Source organism: Cygnus olor, chromosome 6 (genome assembly GCF_009769625.2).
Source record: "Cygnus olor isolate bCygOlo1 chromosome 6, bCygOlo1.pri.v2, whole genome shotgun sequence".
In the NCBI taxonomy this organism is placed as follows: Eukaryota; Metazoa; Chordata; class Aves; order Anseriformes; family Anatidae; genus Cygnus; species Cygnus olor.
In genome coordinates, this window is record NC_049174.1 from 17,400,653 (window position 1) to 17,417,044 (window position 16,392).

Below are 16,392 nucleotides of genomic sequence, written 5' to 3' on the forward strand. Positions count from 1 at the left end.
ACACGTCGGGGGGGTCCCGGGGCCGACAGGGAGCGTGGGGTCACCCACGGGAGGAGCCCGGGTCGTGGTCCTCTTGTCCGTCAGACCCGGCACCTCCGCGTCCCCGACACGCCGGTGGCGAAGGGGGGTGCACAGGGACCCCGCCCGGGACTGGGGGCCAAGGCAGAGCTTGAACTGGAAGGGGCCATTTCCATCACCTCCCAAATTTCCAGTGTGAGAAGAAAGGCAGGGGAAAGGCGGATGGGATTATCCCAGAGGCTCCGGCGCTTGTTGGAGGAGTGTATTACAGAAAGGATGTCAGGAAGCCGGTCGATTTTATATTTGAATAAATTTGGTTTATTTTAATCAAATATCAATAGTAGAAGATTTATATATTTCTAAGATCTTTTATTCAAATTTATTAAATTTATTTAATTTATTCAACCTTAGATAAGAACAAGAATTAAAATAGTACGAGTGCACTTGTCTTGATTAATAAAGCATTGTTAAATGTCTCGTTTATTGGTATTTATCATTGGAAGTTTATGTCGATTCCCGCAATCACCGTCTTTTAATATTGCAAAAAATAATATATATTTATATATATATATCATTAGAAATGTATTGCTACAAACTCTGTATCAAATTTCAAAAAAAAAAAAAAAAAGACTAGATGAACTGTTAAATCTAGAGATTGTTCCGGGAACGGTTAAGACCAAGACGCAACAAAACCGCAAGCACCGAAGCACCCGAAGCAGGGGGACGTCAGGCGGAGGACACGGGGTCACTCGTCCCCCGCAGGACCACGTCCAGGGGGACACGGGGCCGAGATGTCTCGGGCTGTGGCGCTCGTTATTTCGATAGCCTTTCTCCAAGGCTTTTAGGGCAAAATTTAATTCGTCTGGCCTTCTGCTCTGTCTTCTTCCAGATCATGTGCTTCCTTTTTGGCCTCCCCTTCCTTTCCCTCCTGTCTGGAAGCGGGGAATTTGTCCTTGTTGTTCTCCTTTTTCCATTTCATCCTTCTGTTCTGAAACCAGATCTTTACCTGCCTCTCGGTGAGTCCTAGTGCGTGGGACACCTCGATCCTTCTCTTCCTGGTCAGATAGGGGTTAAAAAGGAACTCCTTTTCCAGCTCTAGAGTCTGGAATCGGCTGTATGTTTGTCTTCCTCTCCTCCTACCCGGCGCTGCTGTTTAAAACAAAAACACAGGATTTTGGGGGTTGGTGCTGTCGTTCAAAGCACGGCGTTCAGCAGCGGGCCGGGCAGCCAGAGCTCGGGCCCCTCCACAAATCCCTCGAGAGAAGCGGCACGGAGACGCGGGGCAAAAGCAGACCGCGGAGGACCCGGAGGAGCCCAGAGCCATACATACGGGCGCAGGAAAAAAAATATATACAAAAATAGACCCCCAAAGCCCAGCCACGCAGATGCATCAGGCTCCTTCGGAGGTGGCGGGGCCGAGTTTGGGGGGCACCTTTTTTCTATCTGGCAGCTGCCCCCCGCCCTCAAGCCTCCCGCCTTGCCGTGCGTGTCAGCTGCGCCCGGGTGCCAGGGAGGCGACTTTTGCGGGCTGCTCTCGGGTGGCAGCCGCCTTCCCGGAGGCTCCTGTTTGCTCCCTGTCTTATTTTATTATCACGAGCCGTCGCGGTTACAGGAGTCGCGGAGAGAGAGGCAGGGAGAGAGGGAGGCAGAGGCAGCGAGCGGGAGGCAGGGGGAAAGAAGCGGGAGGAGGAAAAGAAAAGTTTCGAACTCAGACGTGAGATGGAAGCAAATTTTGACTGCGTCCAACCTTGTGGTCTCATCCAGGGAAACATTTGAGCAGGAGACGAGCTCTGATTTAAGTGGTCTGGTTCCTCGCCAATATTAGCACTGGACGATTTACAGTCAGGATATTGTACCAGCTCGGCCTCTTGCTGTGTCGTAAAAATCTGCTGTCTCTGTAAGTTATCGTATCCGTAAAATTTAGCGGGCTCCCCGTGACAGGTAACCCCGCTGCAGGGGGCAGGAGGCGGAGGCGCGGCAGGGGGAGGAGGAGGTGGCTGGTAGGCGGCCGTGGGGCTCCCCCCGGCCGGCTGGTAAAAGTCCGCGGCCGCTCCGCCGCCGCCCCCCGCCCCGCCGGCCGCGGGCTGCGGGAAGCCGGCGGCGGCCCCGCCGTTCCCGTAGAGGAGGGCGGCGGCAGCGGCGGCGGCGGCGGCGGCGGCGTGGCGGCCGCTCACCTCGGGCGAGAAGTGGCAGTCGTAGTACGGGGGGCTGAGCGGCTCCCCCGCCGCCGCCGCCGCCGCCGCTGCCGCCGCCGCCGCCGCCGCCTTGTACTTGGAGTAGAGCGGGTTGACAAAGTAGGAGCTCATCGGGGAGGGGGCAGCGGCCGGCGGGGGCGCGGGCGCGGGCACGGGGCGCTGCTCCCCCCCGCCGCAGCCGCCGCCGCCGCCGCCGGTGCCTCTACGCCGCGCTCATGGTGCCGCCGCCGCCGCTCGCCAGTGCGCTCCCCTCTCCTGCTCTCCGTGTATGCGGTGACCAGGACTGGAATATAATCGCTCCCAAAATGACCTGCCTCACTGCTTTTACTATTTCCTATTAGGCACACAGCAGCCCGCGCACGCACACACACACACACACACACACGCACGCACACGCTCATGAGCTCAGGGGGGACTTTTGGCTTCAGTTTACATGTGCCGCTCCTCAGGCAAGAAAAAAAACCCGGCCCGGCCCTGCCCGGATCCACCCCAGCCGCGGCGCCCCCGCTCCCCCCGCCGGTGCGCGCTCGCCAGGAGCCGCCGGTCCCCCGCCGCGCGGGGCGAGGCTCCGCGCAGATGCCTCGCGATAACCGCGGGCGCTCTGCCCGGGGCGCCGCCGCCCGTCCCGCCGAGGCCGAGCCGCCGGGGGAGCCGCGGCCAGGAGGCCGGGAGGCTGCGAGGGCGGCCCGGGGGTCCCGGTGCGGGAGGGCGGCAGCTCGCAGGGGCAGGGGCCCTCCGGGTCATTTCCTCGCAGGCGAGCGGAGTGCTGGGAAATGAGATGCACATTTACCCTTGACGCCGTGCACGCATGGCTGAGGCTGCAGGTTAATTGATACTTAATGGAAATCATGCCTATGAATATACTTTCCATCATTTCACCCTTGGAGGACGTCATTACCGAGGCAGAGAGAGGGAGGAAGAAAGGCGTGTGGGTGAGCCGTCAGCTCCGCTCGGGGACGCCGTCCGAGCGAAACAGGCGAGCCCAGCTCCCGGGGATGGAGGAAGGAAGGAAGGAAGGAAGGAGGGAAGGAAGGAGCGAAGGCGCTGCCCGCCGGGCTCGCTCCGGGCCCCCGCGGGGGGAGCGCAGCCGGGCGCTGAGCGCTGCCCTCGGCCTTCTCCGCGCCGGAGGCTCGGGGAAGGAGGCCCGGGAGGCTGCGCAGGCCCCACTGCCCCAGTCCGAGGAGCGCCGTCTTCCCCATCCTCTCTTCCCAACGCTTCTGGCTGACTGCTCTTCCTGCAGCGGGAACCAGCTTTTTTTAGGGCAGACACCCCCAGGAGCTCGAGTCCGCCCTGCTTTGAACAGAGAAGAAAAAATGGAGGTGAAATCTAATACGGGCCCCGCCAGAGCCACGTGTGACCGTCTGGTGTGAATTGACAAAAAGTATTTGTGGTTACATAAAAGACATCGCAGGCTCCTTCCCCATCACACCCCGCCGCCCCCGCCCCCGCCCCGTGTCCGAGGCCCTCGCCGTGCCGCTCTCTTTGTCTCGGCGGTCGGCCCGGGTCCCCGCACATAAGCAGGGCCTTACGGAGGCCGGTAAAAGCCCACCGGCCGTGGTGAGGCTGTGCCAAGCCCAGCGAGGGCACAGTGACGCTCTCCGCCCGGCCTAGCGAGGCCTGAGGCGCAGGGACCCCCGTGCCCTAGGTTTTGGAGCCCAGAGCGGCACGGTGCCCAAATGCTCTCCTCACCGAGGCTGCTCTGCGCTGACACAACCCCCCCCTTAACCCCACAGACCGGCTGGGGGGGGACGTGAGAGGCCCCGGGTGTTGGGGGGCACACGGATTTTTGGTGCTAAAGGGAAAGAGCAGCGAGAGAGCAGCGCAGCGCTACCCCCCGAGGTCGGAGCGGGGGCGGCCGGGCAGGGGGGAGACACAAAAGCACCGCCCGAGCCCTGCGTGGCTCGGGGGGGCAGCGGCTGCTTCCGCGGCCTCCCGCGGAGCTACAACCAAGGCTCCGCGGCCGTCCCCCGCATGCGGGTCCCGCCGGGATGCCCGGCACCGTCCCCGCGGGGCTCTGCGGAACCGGCAGCGAAAGCGGGGTCCCGGCTGGGGGGGCGCGCAGCGCTGCGCGGGGCGCGGAGCGGTGCGGAGCGGCGGGGCGCGGCCCCGCGCCTAGGGTGGAGCGCGGGCGCCCTCTGGCGGCGTGCGGCAGCAGGGACAGGGGACAGGGACAGGGACACAGGGACAGGGACAGGGACAGGGACAGGGACAGGGACAGGGACAGGGACAGGGACAGGGACGGGGACGGGGACGGGGACGGGCAGCCCCACTGCGGCCCCCGGCCCCGCCGCCAAGGGGGGTCCGCCAGAACCAGGAGGGCGCCGCTTCCGCCGCCAGAGATCGGCGCGGTGTTATGTTCGCCTCTCGACGATCTCGGTCACGAGCAGCTTTTCCTTTCCTTTCTTTTTTGGTTTTGCTTTTCTTCCTCGTTTTTTTTTTTTCTTTTTTCTTCTTTTGGGAGGGGGTGGTGGTGGTTGTGGTGTCTGTCGGAGTTTCCAGTGCCATTTTCTCAGCACATTTCGGTGACCCTCTTTTAATTTTTTGCCAGTGCTATAATTAACTACATACAAAGAATGCGCCTCGTTTACACATGGCAGCCAGCAAAGACGCCTGAGCTTTGAAGAGCGCTGCTATCGCGTTTTCGATCATGTTTCCCCACATATTACACCATGAATACTCCATGTGTGGTAGTTTCAGAGCTCTCCGTTTTTGTCTTGAACATGTTATTTTGTTTGCCCGTGCGTTTATGTATCTATAGATTGATTTATGTAAACGAAAGTAAAGATGAATCTTTGTTTACCCCCGCTCCATCACACATGCCTGTGAATTATTCGGGATAATGTGTGTGCCTGTGCACGCGACTGTGCATATGTACAAACATACATTAACACAACCAACGGGTAGGGATTAAATTATTGTTTAGTTTGACACTAAAAGCGATTTACATGGAGGAACTGCGCGTTGACGTTCGAGACGTTTCATTTTCTTTCTGCCATTTTGAAATAAGCGCACACAGTATCAGAAGTAAGTAAAAGAAAAAGAAAATGAAAAAAAAAAAAGGAAAATATACTAGGTAAAATACGTCATTGTGCCTGAGATAAAATATTAAAAGGAAATGGTGTGGGCTTGGTGACAAGTTCTTAGCAGAGCCTCTGCTAGAACCAACCTAACAGTGCTCAGTGGCAATAATATAGTTTACGTGTTGTTAGCTGTAGATCACACACACACAGACCGGTTATTTTCGAAAATATGAACGCTAAGACGGTAGGATTCAGCACGGTAGAATATCCAACAAAATACATTTCCATTAATCAGTGGACTTGGTAAAATCTGTTTCGTGACCTTCGTGTCTTTTTTGAGACTGTTGCCTTGGCCCAACGCTGACGTGTTGAAATTTATAGTCCAAGATTTTAAGACCTAGTTTGTCTGCATTTTTGGCTTTTTTCTTCCTCTAACAAACACAAACATCAAAATAAGGTGGTTTCAAAGAAAAGCGCCATAGCATATCGTAAACTCATTAGGTCCAGACGTCTAGCCATCTCAATGGTTTTATTATACCACGGTTCTTCCTGTTTTAAAAGAATTATAGGTATCTTCTCGACAATAGATGGGAAGCAATGCAACACCTTTTCCTGGCACTACATGTTTTTTGCCTTTTTTTTTTTTTTTTTTAGCGAGAGAGAGAGAGAGGTAGAAAACATTAAACGCGAGGTCTCTCGGCTCTCCCCTTAATCTTGAATTAACCGAACTGCTCGTAAATATTTACGGGTCCTTCATTTTAATGGTTGCTCTTTAAACAAAGCATTTTTTACAATGAACTTCATCTCAATTATCTTGATAAAGCCACGTGTGTTTATAAATGTTGAAGGCATGAGACGTGCTGCGAAATGAGCTTTCGCCAATATCGCTGCAGGTTTGGAAGTAGCCTGGTCCCTCCAGAGCTCCCCAACCTCCAGATTAAAGAGCGTGGGGAACAGAAACGGCCAAAAAAAAAAAAAAAAAAAAAAAAAAAAGAAAAGGAAAACAAAACAAGAACGGTTTGGGCGAATAAGCGCCGTTTGGCTTATTAGGAGGAGCGGTGCGGAAATCTTTCCTAAATGACCCCCAGAGCTCCCCGAGCGAGCCCGAAGGCCGCGCACAAAGCCAGCAAAGAGGCGGGCGCACCCGGCCGAGCCCCTGGAGCCAGGGGAGCTTTTCCCCGGCCCGGGGCTGGCAGCGGGGCCGCCGTGCCCGCTGCAGCGCGGAGCGGCGCGGAGAGGAGCGTCGGGGCCGGCGGGCGGGAGGCGCGGGGCTGTGCGGGGTTTTGCGGGGCTGTGAGGGGCTTTGCGGGCAGGGCAGGGTGAGGGACGCACAGATTTCTGCTCCGAGCGCAGCGCTTTTCGTTCGCAGCCTTTATTGTGTAATAGCGGACAACAGTTACAGCAGGTCGGGAGGCAGAGACGTGGTGGGTAGTACAGCATTTACCGGGGGCGGGAGCGGCAGCGAGCCGGGGGACCGGGAAACGTGAGGCCTGTTGCGAACGGCTTCGGGTCTGAGACAACCTCCTAACAGTGCACTAAAGGGGGGGGGGGGGGGGCTCTCGTGGCCTCGCTGTGGCATCTATTGCGAAGGAGCGCAATTCAGACCTAGAAAGCAGAGGGTCGGGGTAAGGTTTCCTTTTAATAACTTGTGGACGACACAACACCCCCACTGATTGAAGCGACTGTAATTTAATATATATCCTGTTACCATAATTATAGTTATTTTCCTTACCTTTATTTTGGCAAAGTAACTACCTAGACTACATCACTTTTAAGAAACATGTCAAACATTTAACATCAGATAAAGTTCCCAAAGCTAACGTGCACTCACAACATCATCAACCAAACGGTCTGGGAAGGAGGAGGGGGGGATGAAGCGACTCTGCAAAACACGTTGGCGAGCAAGACAAAATTTCCCAAAATACCTGACATAGACCACGTTTCACTTCTATCTAAAAAAGACCAGATTGATTTAAAGTTCCTGGGGTGGGGGGGGCGCGAGAGGAGGAGGAGAAACGTATGCGGGGCTGAGGGGGGCAGGGGAAGCATAAAACCCAACCAAACCGAAATTAAAAATTAAAAAAAAAATATCTCCCAAAGCCCCAAACTCAAAACTAAAGCAATATTCCCCAGCTGCATTTCTACCCCAGCGTTAGTCTCCTTTATTGCCTTTCTCCTTGTTCATCTTTTTCATTTTCATTCTTCTGTTCTGAAACCAGATTTTGACCTGTCTCTCTGTGAGATTTAAAATCCTAGCTACTTCGTAACGGCGATCTCGGGTGAGGTACATGTTAAAGAGAAATTCCTTTTCCAGTTCCAGAGTTTGATACTTTGTGTAGGGACAACGCTTTTTCCTCGTTGAACGAGCGTGGATCCAGTTTGCTGCAGGGTTATCTGAAAGAAGGGAGGTATATAGGGAAGGGGGGTGGGGGGAGAAAGGTCGTTAAATTAATTTAACGAAGGATGGACTGTTTTCACAACTTCGGAGGAATTATCATAAAAGCCTTAATGCCCCAGTCTGTTTACTGTACAAATGATGTCTTGATGGTAGGTGGTTATGTGGAGTCTTTTATGGGTGCTTGTTGCTGCTTGCGCTGGGGTAGGCGTCTAGACGTTTTTATAGGTTAGTAAAACTATCAGTTTTGCACATTCGAGCCTTACAGGTTTCGGCAATAAATCAAAGGGGCAATTTCTTTCTTTCTTTCTTTCTTTCTTTCTTTCTTTCTTTCTCTCCCTCTCTCCCTGCCTCTCTCCTTGCCTCTCTCCCCCTCTCTCTCTCTCCTTTTTTTTACTTACTTGGGTCAAGTTGCTGCTGTTTCTCCTCCTTCAGATCGCTGCTCGGGCTGGGGTTGTGGCTGCAGGCGGCGGGGTCCTTGGAGCTGCTGGCAGCCGCCTTCTCCCGGGGCTCCTGGAGGAAGGAGCTGCACGTGTACTCGGGCACACCGATCCCCTGGGACTCCCGGGACGAGGAGCACTCAGTCCTTTTGGAGGAGGAGGAGGAGGAGGAGGAAGACGAGGAGGCGGCTGCTCCCGTCTCCGGCTTTATCCCGTAGTGGCGCCCAGTGGAGGAGCCGGAGCTGGACGCGGAGCCGCTGCTGCCGCCGCCGCCGCCGCCGCCGCCGCCGCTGCCGCCGCCGCCGCCGCCGCCGCCCGGGAAGCCCGGGAAGGGCTCGATCCAGGAGCGCACGTAGCGGCCGGCGTCGGCTGCCCCTAAGTGGGGCTGGTGCATGTAGGGGTGGTAGATGCCGGTCATTGCCGCAGACGGCTGAGGGTGAACCGTGGACCAGGAGGTGGAGAACACGGTGGATTTTGGCGCAAAGCTACAGGAGGAAAAATCTGAACTCTCTGCAACACCTGATGGCCTGGAGGTCGCACTGTGACCTCCCTGGACGAATCTACTCCCGTAAACTTCTTCGCTTTCATGGCCTATGAGAGAATCGACATAATAGTTACTTATGGTGCCACTAGACGACATTTTAGGCTCCCCTCTTAGTCATATAAAAGGTTACACTGTTAACTGTATATGATACCCTCCCTGAGAACAATCGTAGTATTTTGCAGACTGCAAGCCTCAACCATTGGTCGCGGGGCCCACGTGATCATATTTACCAATACTGCGAGTAAATCAATCCGCTAAACTGGGGCTGCTGTGATTAAAAAAAAAATCATCATCAACAACAGCACCGCACAGCGCGCCGCGCACCCGCACCGCGCCGGGGCCGCCCGCGCCGTCCGCACCACCCGCTGTCCGCTGCCTCCCGCAGCCTTCCCGCAGCCTGCCCGCTCCCTGCCCGCTGTCCTGCCTTCCCTGCCTGCCCTGCCTTCCCTGCCTTCCCTGCCTGCCCTGCCTGCCCTGCCTGCCCGCTGCCTGCCCGCTGCCTGCCCGCTGCCCGCCCTGCCCTGCCCGCCCGGGGCGCGGCGGGCGTGGCCGCGCTGGCAGCCCACGGCCGCGGCGGGCGCGGACTATTTCTTCATGTCGTCTGAGTGATTTCTGCCATTCATTTCTTAATCAACGAGAGGCAGGGTGTTTAAATAAATCCAACAGCCTTGGCTTGCTAATCACACTCCGAGCTGCTGAGGAAACCCGCTGGGAAGGGGGGATTCTTGCCTGTAAAAACAAACCATCGCAAGCTGGGACTGTAACGACTTCTCATAAAACAGGAAAATGTTACAGTAAAAGCACATTGCGGTACTTCCATATTTCAGAGCGTGTGCGGGTAGTATTATCCGTCCCCGTGCCCCCCTCCCTCGGCAGAAAGTTTCCATGGGAAGGATCCGCGTTTTAAAAGAGATGCCCATTGTGTTGTTTTAAAACAGGTGGAAGACCTCTGTAATGATTTTATGCCTTTCAATAAAAATTTTATGAGGTGTATTTGATTATAGATTAATGTGTCCCTAATAAAACGGACGGATGGGAACAGCGAAGCCTGTGTCTCCCAGCACGGCCGACGCGTGGCTGGGCGCACGCCCCTGCTGCACCCGAAAAAATTTGGGCCGCGGAGCCCCCGGGCAGCCCGGCCGGAGGGGATCCCGAGGAGGCCCCGCAGCAGCCCCGGCCCCGCTGTCTCCTCCGCCCGAGTTCAGGGGGACCGGGGCCGGCCAGCCCCGGCTGGCCACGTTCAATGCCTGCGGGAGCTTTCTGCCCTCCTCGCTTTCTCTTCCTTCTCTCCCCTCCCCGAGCCGGTACCCCTTCCCCGAGCCACAAGATGCCCGGTTAGTATTGAAAACCAGATTACCCATGGTCTTCCGCACATTTCTGCTCTTCTGAGCGGGGGAAGGTGGCTGTGTCGGGATCTGGAGGAAACGCACACAGTTAGTGGAGAGCCCACAGCAGAGCCCGCTGAGGACACAAACAACAGCACTGCGAAAACACTTCCTACTCGCGGGCCGGTATGAGGAAGGGACTGAAATTCCTGTTTATTTAATGATTTATTACTCTCTTAGCTTGTTTTCTTCCTTTTTTCCTTTTTTATTTTTTTCTGTTTAGTTTTTGGGCATCTCGATCTAGCATTTTCCTTTGCATTTTCAGACTTCCCTTTATTTTCTCTAGAAGCAGGGCTTGTTGTATGGCGAGGAACTGCCCCTCGCTGCACACAGATAGAAATTGATAAAGCGGGCAGATTAGTGTGAACCTCCTTTTTTATATACGTTGAACACTTGGTATGGAGCCAGTTAATTAGTCCCCACTGCCGAAACTTCTTCGGTGATGAAGCGAGTATCTTTAAAGGAAAAATAAAAATAAAGATGGTTCAAGTGTGCGCAATATTTAAAGAGGTGGGCTTTGAGCACCGCTTTGTTGTTTGTTTTCGAAACAAGAGCAAGCACTGCATACCTATGTGCTTGCGGCTCCCACAGCTTCAAAATGGTGATGCTTTGGGCTGAGGAAAATATTCCTCTGCCCTACGAGCAAACATGAGAAAGCATTTGCTGAAATTCAATATCCGCGACAAGCGAGCAAAATGCAACGCCACCAGCTGCAACATGAGCAACATCAGTGTCACCAAGGCAGAAAACGTTGGCACTATCTTGCGCTTCATTTCTTGATTTAGCAACTGCTTAGGGGAAGACTGGGCGTTGATTGTGGGCGAGCTGCTTTCCCAGCGCAGCCAGCAGCCACGCTATTTTTCCAGTAGTATTTGAAGGTGAAAGTATGCCCAAGTATTCACACTTCGGTTTGGTGTCATGTTCATTTGCAAGCCAGCTCTGCTCGGTATTTCTGCTCCCACCCGCTCACCCGCACCCCCTTCCTCCTCTGTCAGGGCAGGGACCCTGCAAATAATATTTTTCAGCTATGCGCCGAAAGGGTTAAGAGTCATGAAGTTCATTATCTGGACGTGTGCTACTAAAATGGAATTGCGGGAAATAAAACGAGCTCTGAGCAAACAAAAATGGTGCAGGGGCACAAAAGTAGGGCTGGAGAGGATGGTGTACTTCTGTAAGCATGCCTGGGAGCTTTCCTGCTCGCAAAAGCCCAACCTTGCCAGATGTTTGAGGGAATATTTCCCCATCCACCATCTTCTAAAGGCTCTTGAGCTGACCAAGAAGCAAACTCCTCGCATTAATTTATACCCAGCTTTGCATTTGGTATGATGTTTTTTTAAAGCAAGTAAGGACACGAAATCAAAGTCTACACATTGTAAGCAGGCAGTGACTGTTATTTTTTAAATCAACATAGGAACGTCAAATAAAATGACACACATATTGCTGACAGCTTGTAGTAGAAAATTTTTTTATCACTTACCATTTATGAGTTGATTGGATGAGGATGTCCAGTTTAGGTCATAATATTTTACTACTTTTTTTTTTTTCTTTCTGTCTCTCTCACTTTTTTTTTTTTTTTTTTTTTTTGCATTCAGTTTGTTAGACTGCGAACATCACACAACATTTTATCAATTAATCATTTGTTTACAGACACAATTATAAATAAATTAGCTTTACATCATTTCCCGCCCTAGTCTCCACCCCACCCCTAAAAAGAAGGTAAGAGGAAAAAAAAGAAAAGAAAGAAAGAAAAGCAGGCAGACACACACAAAGACCAGAAAATGGACAAGAAGGCAAGAATGTACATCAGTCCAAAGAGCTGCTGATAAGGAAAAATCAGGAAACCAACCTGCAGCCGTACTTCAAACGTTTGTAGAAAACCAAAGGAACCGCAGTAGTTTACAGAGTTTATTGCATTATACATGCGAACAGAACATGCACAAGAAGGACATATTGCTGCTGAACGACTACTATTCCACATATGCACCACAAGAAAATGTCTACAATGGAGAAGAATGAAATATTCCATTTTACGAAGGACAATCTCTAAGTTCATTTGCGAGGATAGTTACATTATAATGTGCTTCTCTTTCCCCCCGCCCCCAAAGTTTTTCCCCCCTTTTTCTTAAAGTATTGAATGTACTCAAAATGTTATGGCCCGTGTAACAGCCCCACATAAATACCATTTTGTTAGTAAAAACATGAAAAAGTCACATTGCTTGGATGTTCGACAGTTCCAATAAGTTAAGACCAAATGATAATATTCAATAATAGTTACCCTGCATTACGATGAGAACAAAAATAAATTACACGTGCTAGGTTTTATATATACTCGTCATAGTAATACATATTCACTTGCAGCGCTAAAAGAAGGACGAAGAGTCACATTCTACCAGAAAAAAAAAAAAAAAAAGGAAAAAAAAAAAAAAGGAAAATGACGGGTTCTGCCAGAGTCTCTCCTGCATTTAGCAACTGGTGGTGCTGTGCCCATTTCTCACTGTTTCCACCCCCAGGGTTAGGCTTTAAGAGAAGGTCAGATTAGCGGTCAGTTCTCGGATTCGGTTCTCCCTGCTCATCTTCTTGAGCTTCATTCTGCGGTTTTGAAACCAAATCTTGACCTGCCTGTCAGTGAGGTTTACGCTCTTACTGATCTCTAGGCGGCGCTCTCGAGTGAGATACATATTGAATAAGAACTCTTTCTCTAATTCCAGTGTTTGGTGCTTAGTGTAAGGACACCTCTTCTTTCTGCCACTCTTTGCAGTTAGCCAATTGCTTGTTGGAGTATCAGACTTGATTTCCTCTATCAAAATCAAAGGAGAAGAAGAAGAAAAAAAATCAAAACTCCCTCCGGCTGTTAGAGTGTACCCTTGGCCATGAACCCTCCTCCGTGGGGCCGGCAGACCTGGGGGCTGCGGGGCCGAGGCCCCGGCGGGGCGAGGCGCGGGCAGGGCGCGGGGCTCTGCAGGGCCGGGGGGGTCCCCAAACCCCCAGCCCCCGGCCCCGTCACCGGCCCCGAGCCCCCGGGGCTGCCCGGGAGGGGCTCGCTCAAGTTCGCGGCTGGCGCCCGGCCCGCCCGCAGCCCGCCGGGCACCCTCTGGCGCCTGCAGCCCGCCCGGGGCTGGCTCGGCCGGCTCCGCGCTGGCCGGGGAGATGCCCCGCTTGCAGGAGAGCCCCGCAGCCTGCTCCTCTGCAGCCTCCCAACAGCCCCCAGCTCAGCTACACACGCACACCTAGCAGCAGACATGGACGTTTCCCCAGCCGAAATGATGCACGTGAAACCAACACCCTCCACCTCGGGTTTCTTTTTTTTCTCTCTCTCTCACTCTTTTTTTTTTTTCCATTTTCCTTTTAGATTTGATTTTATTTTTCACCAGAAAGGAATCCGCCCCACATCAACCTAGACCTGGACCGTTAGCTGTAATTCATATAACGAGAATCTCCATGCACACGTAGGGCAAAAATCGACCTAGAGGTTGCAAAGTACATTTTTATAAGGAAAAAAATCCCGGTTTTGGATTCCTCGACACACGCCGTTCGAAACGAAGGCTTTATTGCACCTCTAAGGGGAAAATAAAATTAGATAAGCACCACCTTTAGCTTTCGTACGCCTTTCAAAATAACGTTGCACTTTTTGGAGAGAAACCCAAGGTTATCTAAAGCATCACGTTCAAACCTTGCACGTTTTGATCAGGCAGGCAGCGGGCTGCTGCTTGCATTGTGCATTTGTTTCCAACTTCACCCAGCTTGGTAGCACCTATTCCTCACCTATTTTAATAGGATCGTAATTAACTTTAAATGCAATCAAAGAGCAGCCAGGCTCAGTGAAAACAAACAAACAAACAAACAAGAAATCAGCGAAATATTACGAGAGAAAAGTTGAGCTGGTAGTATTTTACAACCTCCAGACCTGCTTTTTTAGGGGTATTTGGCTGATTTTGGCTGCTGCAGTGCACTAAGGAGCACCCAGAGATATTCCCCGCATCACAGAGCCGGTCTGCATGCACAAGAGAGGCAGGTCTCTAAAGCAGAGCTTTGGACCCTTTTGTGTATCTTTTTTTTTTTTTTTTTTTCCTGCCAAAATCTTCAGAGGCACAGCACCTGCAGCCCGATACTTCTTACCATTAAATGTGCTGGCTGTGATGCTCGTTAGTATATCAGAGCGTGCTTTAGGGTGCTGGCGTGTTGGAGTTACACCACGGTACGGTTTAAACTCGGTAATACAGACCTTTACTCTCCTTCTCCTGGACTTCTGGGCTGGACACGGAGCCTTCGGGCAGGCAGCTCCTCTCGTCTTGCAACGTGGACTTGGGCTCGGGACTTTCCACTTGAGAGACTTTAGCTGCGCTGTCTTGGTTGTTCGGGTTTTCATTCATTTTCTTTTCCATCTGAAGTTGAGAAGATATCTGCGGTTTGGAGCTGCCGCGAGGGTTTAACTGTAACATTACAGTTGAACTCGTTTCGGGGCTATTATTGTACTCTTGGGTTTTCCCAGTGGCGTAGGTCTGGCTCAGTCTAAAATATCCTGGGACGGGAACCTCGGGGTTCTCAATGGGGCATGATTCAGACACCAGCCTCTGGTAGGAAGGGACGTCTGAAGAAATGAGTTTGGTTCTCTTATCGGAATACATGCAGCAATTGCTTTCTTCTTTAATATTTGTAGTGAAGGAACAAGTGGGGACCTGCTGTGTAACAGGTTGCTCTATTCGACAAGATCTGTTCGGGTCTGTCCAACTGTCTACTTGAGGTATATAAGGATGTACATTCATACCCATATTTTGGTGATTAACTTCTCTTTTAGCCAGAGACGGTAGGAGTCCACAGGTTTGCATCCCATAAGTCCCAATGTCTGTGCTAGGTGGCATATACATGCTGGCGCTGTTGGAGTAGAAACTGTCACTCCTGCACGCACTGATGAGAGAGTCTACTAAAAAAGTATTAGCGGCAGGAGAGCTGTTGGGGAAGGACATTTTGGGCAGGAATTTGAGGAAGAGAGCTTGTGTCCCTTGCAGGCTGACATCTCGAGGAAAACATTCCCGGGGAAGCGCCGATGCCTCCGCGCGACCACATGACAGCCGGGCCAATGGCAGCGCCCGCCGCCCCGCGCCCCGCCGCCCCGCCGCTGACGCGCCCCGCCGCGCCGCCCCGCCGCGCCCCGCCGCGGTCAACAGCGACCCCTAGGCCGCCGCCGCGGCACCGCACCGCCCGCACCGCGCCGCGCAGCACCGCGCAGCGCCGCGCAGCACCGCACCGCGCCGCGCGGCCGGCCCCCCTCCCCCCCACGGCCGGCAAAAGCCCGCTGCCTCCCCTCGCGGATCCTGTAAAAGCCGTGCGTGCTGCCTGACGAGCGCGAGGTACAAGAGGTTGCGGGATTTATTGGTGCGTATTAGGGAGAGGCAGGGGCGATCAATAAAAGCCCTCATCTGCATTCCCGGGCTACTTGGTAATTTTCTTGCTTCTGGAGGTTTTTAAAGAGTTATACCCGCTGTTGCCACGCACGGGAAGATGTTTTATTAACAAATCAATCGAGACTTTGTAAAGGATAAGATTAATAGTTAAGATTTAGCATAATGGCGTTCGCGTTATGAATTATTGAAAATTATACCATTGATTTTTCTCCTCGCTACTAACCAAGAAGGTCAATTTTTGTTTTAACACAAATCGTCAAATATTAAAAGCTATACTTTTGTCATAAGTCGAGTTTTATAGTTACAATACATTCCTAAAATTATTTTACAATGCTCTCTCACTACGGCTTGTGGAAAAAAAAAAAAAAAACATATATACATATATACATTTTTTTCACTTGCCCGGGAAACTGAAAGCACCATAAGATAATTTCTCCTTCTGTAGTATTGCTCATTTATATATATATATATATATATATATATATATACAGAAACTCATGCCCCTACTGCAACTGATCGAGTAACTTTTTCTTTTTCTTTCTTTCTTTCTTTTTTCTTTTTTCTTTTTTATTTTTTGAATGACGAGTGATGAGTGCAGCTGGAATACTAAAAAAAAATAAAAAAAATAAATAAAAAATACCGAGGGCACCAGTAAATGCCTACATGGCAAATTAGATTTTTGCGTCCCAACACTTTAAAAGTGTTTTAGTGCCCCCCCACTTCGTACCCATATTTACACCCGAACCTGTTACATTTTAAATAGTGATGGCACAGGGCATTTATTACTCTTTTTCATTTTCTTCCTTTCCTTTCATTTTCTTTCTTTCTTTCCTTTCATTTTCTTTCTTTCTTTCTTTCTTTCTTTCTTTCTTTCTTTGCTTCTGTCTGTCTGTCTGTCTGGCTTTCAACTGTTCTCAATCTGGAGTATTTCTTATCTGGGACTAATGCTGTCAAGGACTCTTATCCATACAAAGTGAACTTGTTGATAATTTT

The 16,392-nt window shown here is 51.9% G+C and overlaps 3 protein-coding genes across 6 annotated transcripts; all 3 read right to left on the reverse strand.

The window, feature by feature from the left end:
• Window positions 1-325: 325 nt before the first annotated feature.
• HOXD8 (homeobox D8) lies at window positions 326-2,348 on the reverse strand. Of its 4 annotated transcripts, XM_040562005.1 has the most exons (4): window positions 2,193-2,343; window positions 1,766-1,913; window positions 1,025-1,167; window positions 326-950 (listed from the first exon to the last, which is right to left on the reverse strand). In XM_040562005.1, exons 1-4 carry the CDS (start codon window positions 2,322-2,324, stop codon window positions 909-911), a joined length of 465 nt encoding a protein of 154 aa, XP_040417939.1. In that variant the 5' UTR covers window positions 2,325-2,343; the 3' UTR covers window positions 326-908. The 4 variants fall into 4 exon arrangements, with proteins under 4 accessions (XP_040417939.1, XP_040417938.1, XP_040417937.1 ...); XM_040562004.1 differs by having other exon boundaries at window positions 326-1,167; window positions 2,193-2,339; XM_040562003.1 differs by having other exon boundaries at window positions 326-1,164; window positions 1,766-2,348.
• Window positions 2,349-6,855: 4,507 nt separating this feature from the next.
• Window positions 6,856-8,833, reverse strand: HOXD9 (homeobox D9). Its single transcript, XM_040562006.1, has 2 exons — window positions 8,030-8,833; window positions 6,856-7,627 (listed from the first exon to the last, which is right to left on the reverse strand). The coding sequence occupies exons 1-2, from the start codon at window positions 8,706-8,708 to the stop codon at window positions 7,386-7,388; spliced, it is 921 nt and encodes a 306-aa protein (XP_040417940.1). The 5' UTR covers window positions 8,709-8,833; the 3' UTR covers window positions 6,856-7,385.
• Window positions 8,834-11,727: 2,894 nt separating this feature from the next.
• On the reverse strand, window positions 11,728-15,036 carry HOXD10 (homeobox D10). The gene is made up of 2 exons (XM_040562007.1): window positions 14,220-15,036; window positions 11,728-12,794 (listed from the first exon to the last, which is right to left on the reverse strand). Exons 1-2 carry the CDS (start codon window positions 14,959-14,961, stop codon window positions 12,517-12,519), a joined length of 1,020 nt encoding a protein of 339 aa, XP_040417941.1. The 5' UTR covers window positions 14,962-15,036; the 3' UTR covers window positions 11,728-12,516.
• Window positions 15,037-16,392: the final 1,356 nt, after the last annotated feature.

Excerpts from the sequence above, each read along its gene's own strand:
- HOXD8 (XM_040562002.1), bottom strand. The coding sequence starts at position 2,324 with ATGAGCTCCTACTTTGTCAACCCGCTCTACTCCAAGTACAAGGCGGCG. Across the intron at positions 1,168-1,765 it reads TCCCTGGATGAGACCACAAG|CAGCGCCGGGTAGGAGGAGA; the intron begins GTTGGACGCAGT and ends TGTTTTAAACAG.
- HOXD9 (XM_040562006.1), bottom strand. The coding sequence starts at position 8,708 with ATGTCGTCTAGTGGCACCATAAGTAACTATTATGTCGATTCTCTCATA. Across the intron at positions 7,628-8,029 it reads ACAGCAGCAACTTGACCCAA|ATAACCCTGCAGCAAACTGG; the intron begins GTAAGTAAAAAA and ends CCCTTCTTTCAG.
- HOXD10 (XM_040562007.1), bottom strand. The coding sequence starts at position 14,961 with ATGTCCTTCCCCAACAGCTCTCCTGCCGCTAATACTTTTTTAGTAGAC. Across the intron at positions 12,795-14,219 it reads CCAGGAGAAGGAGAGTAAAG|AGGAAATCAAGTCTGATACT; the intron begins GTCTGTATTACC and ends TGATTTTGATAG.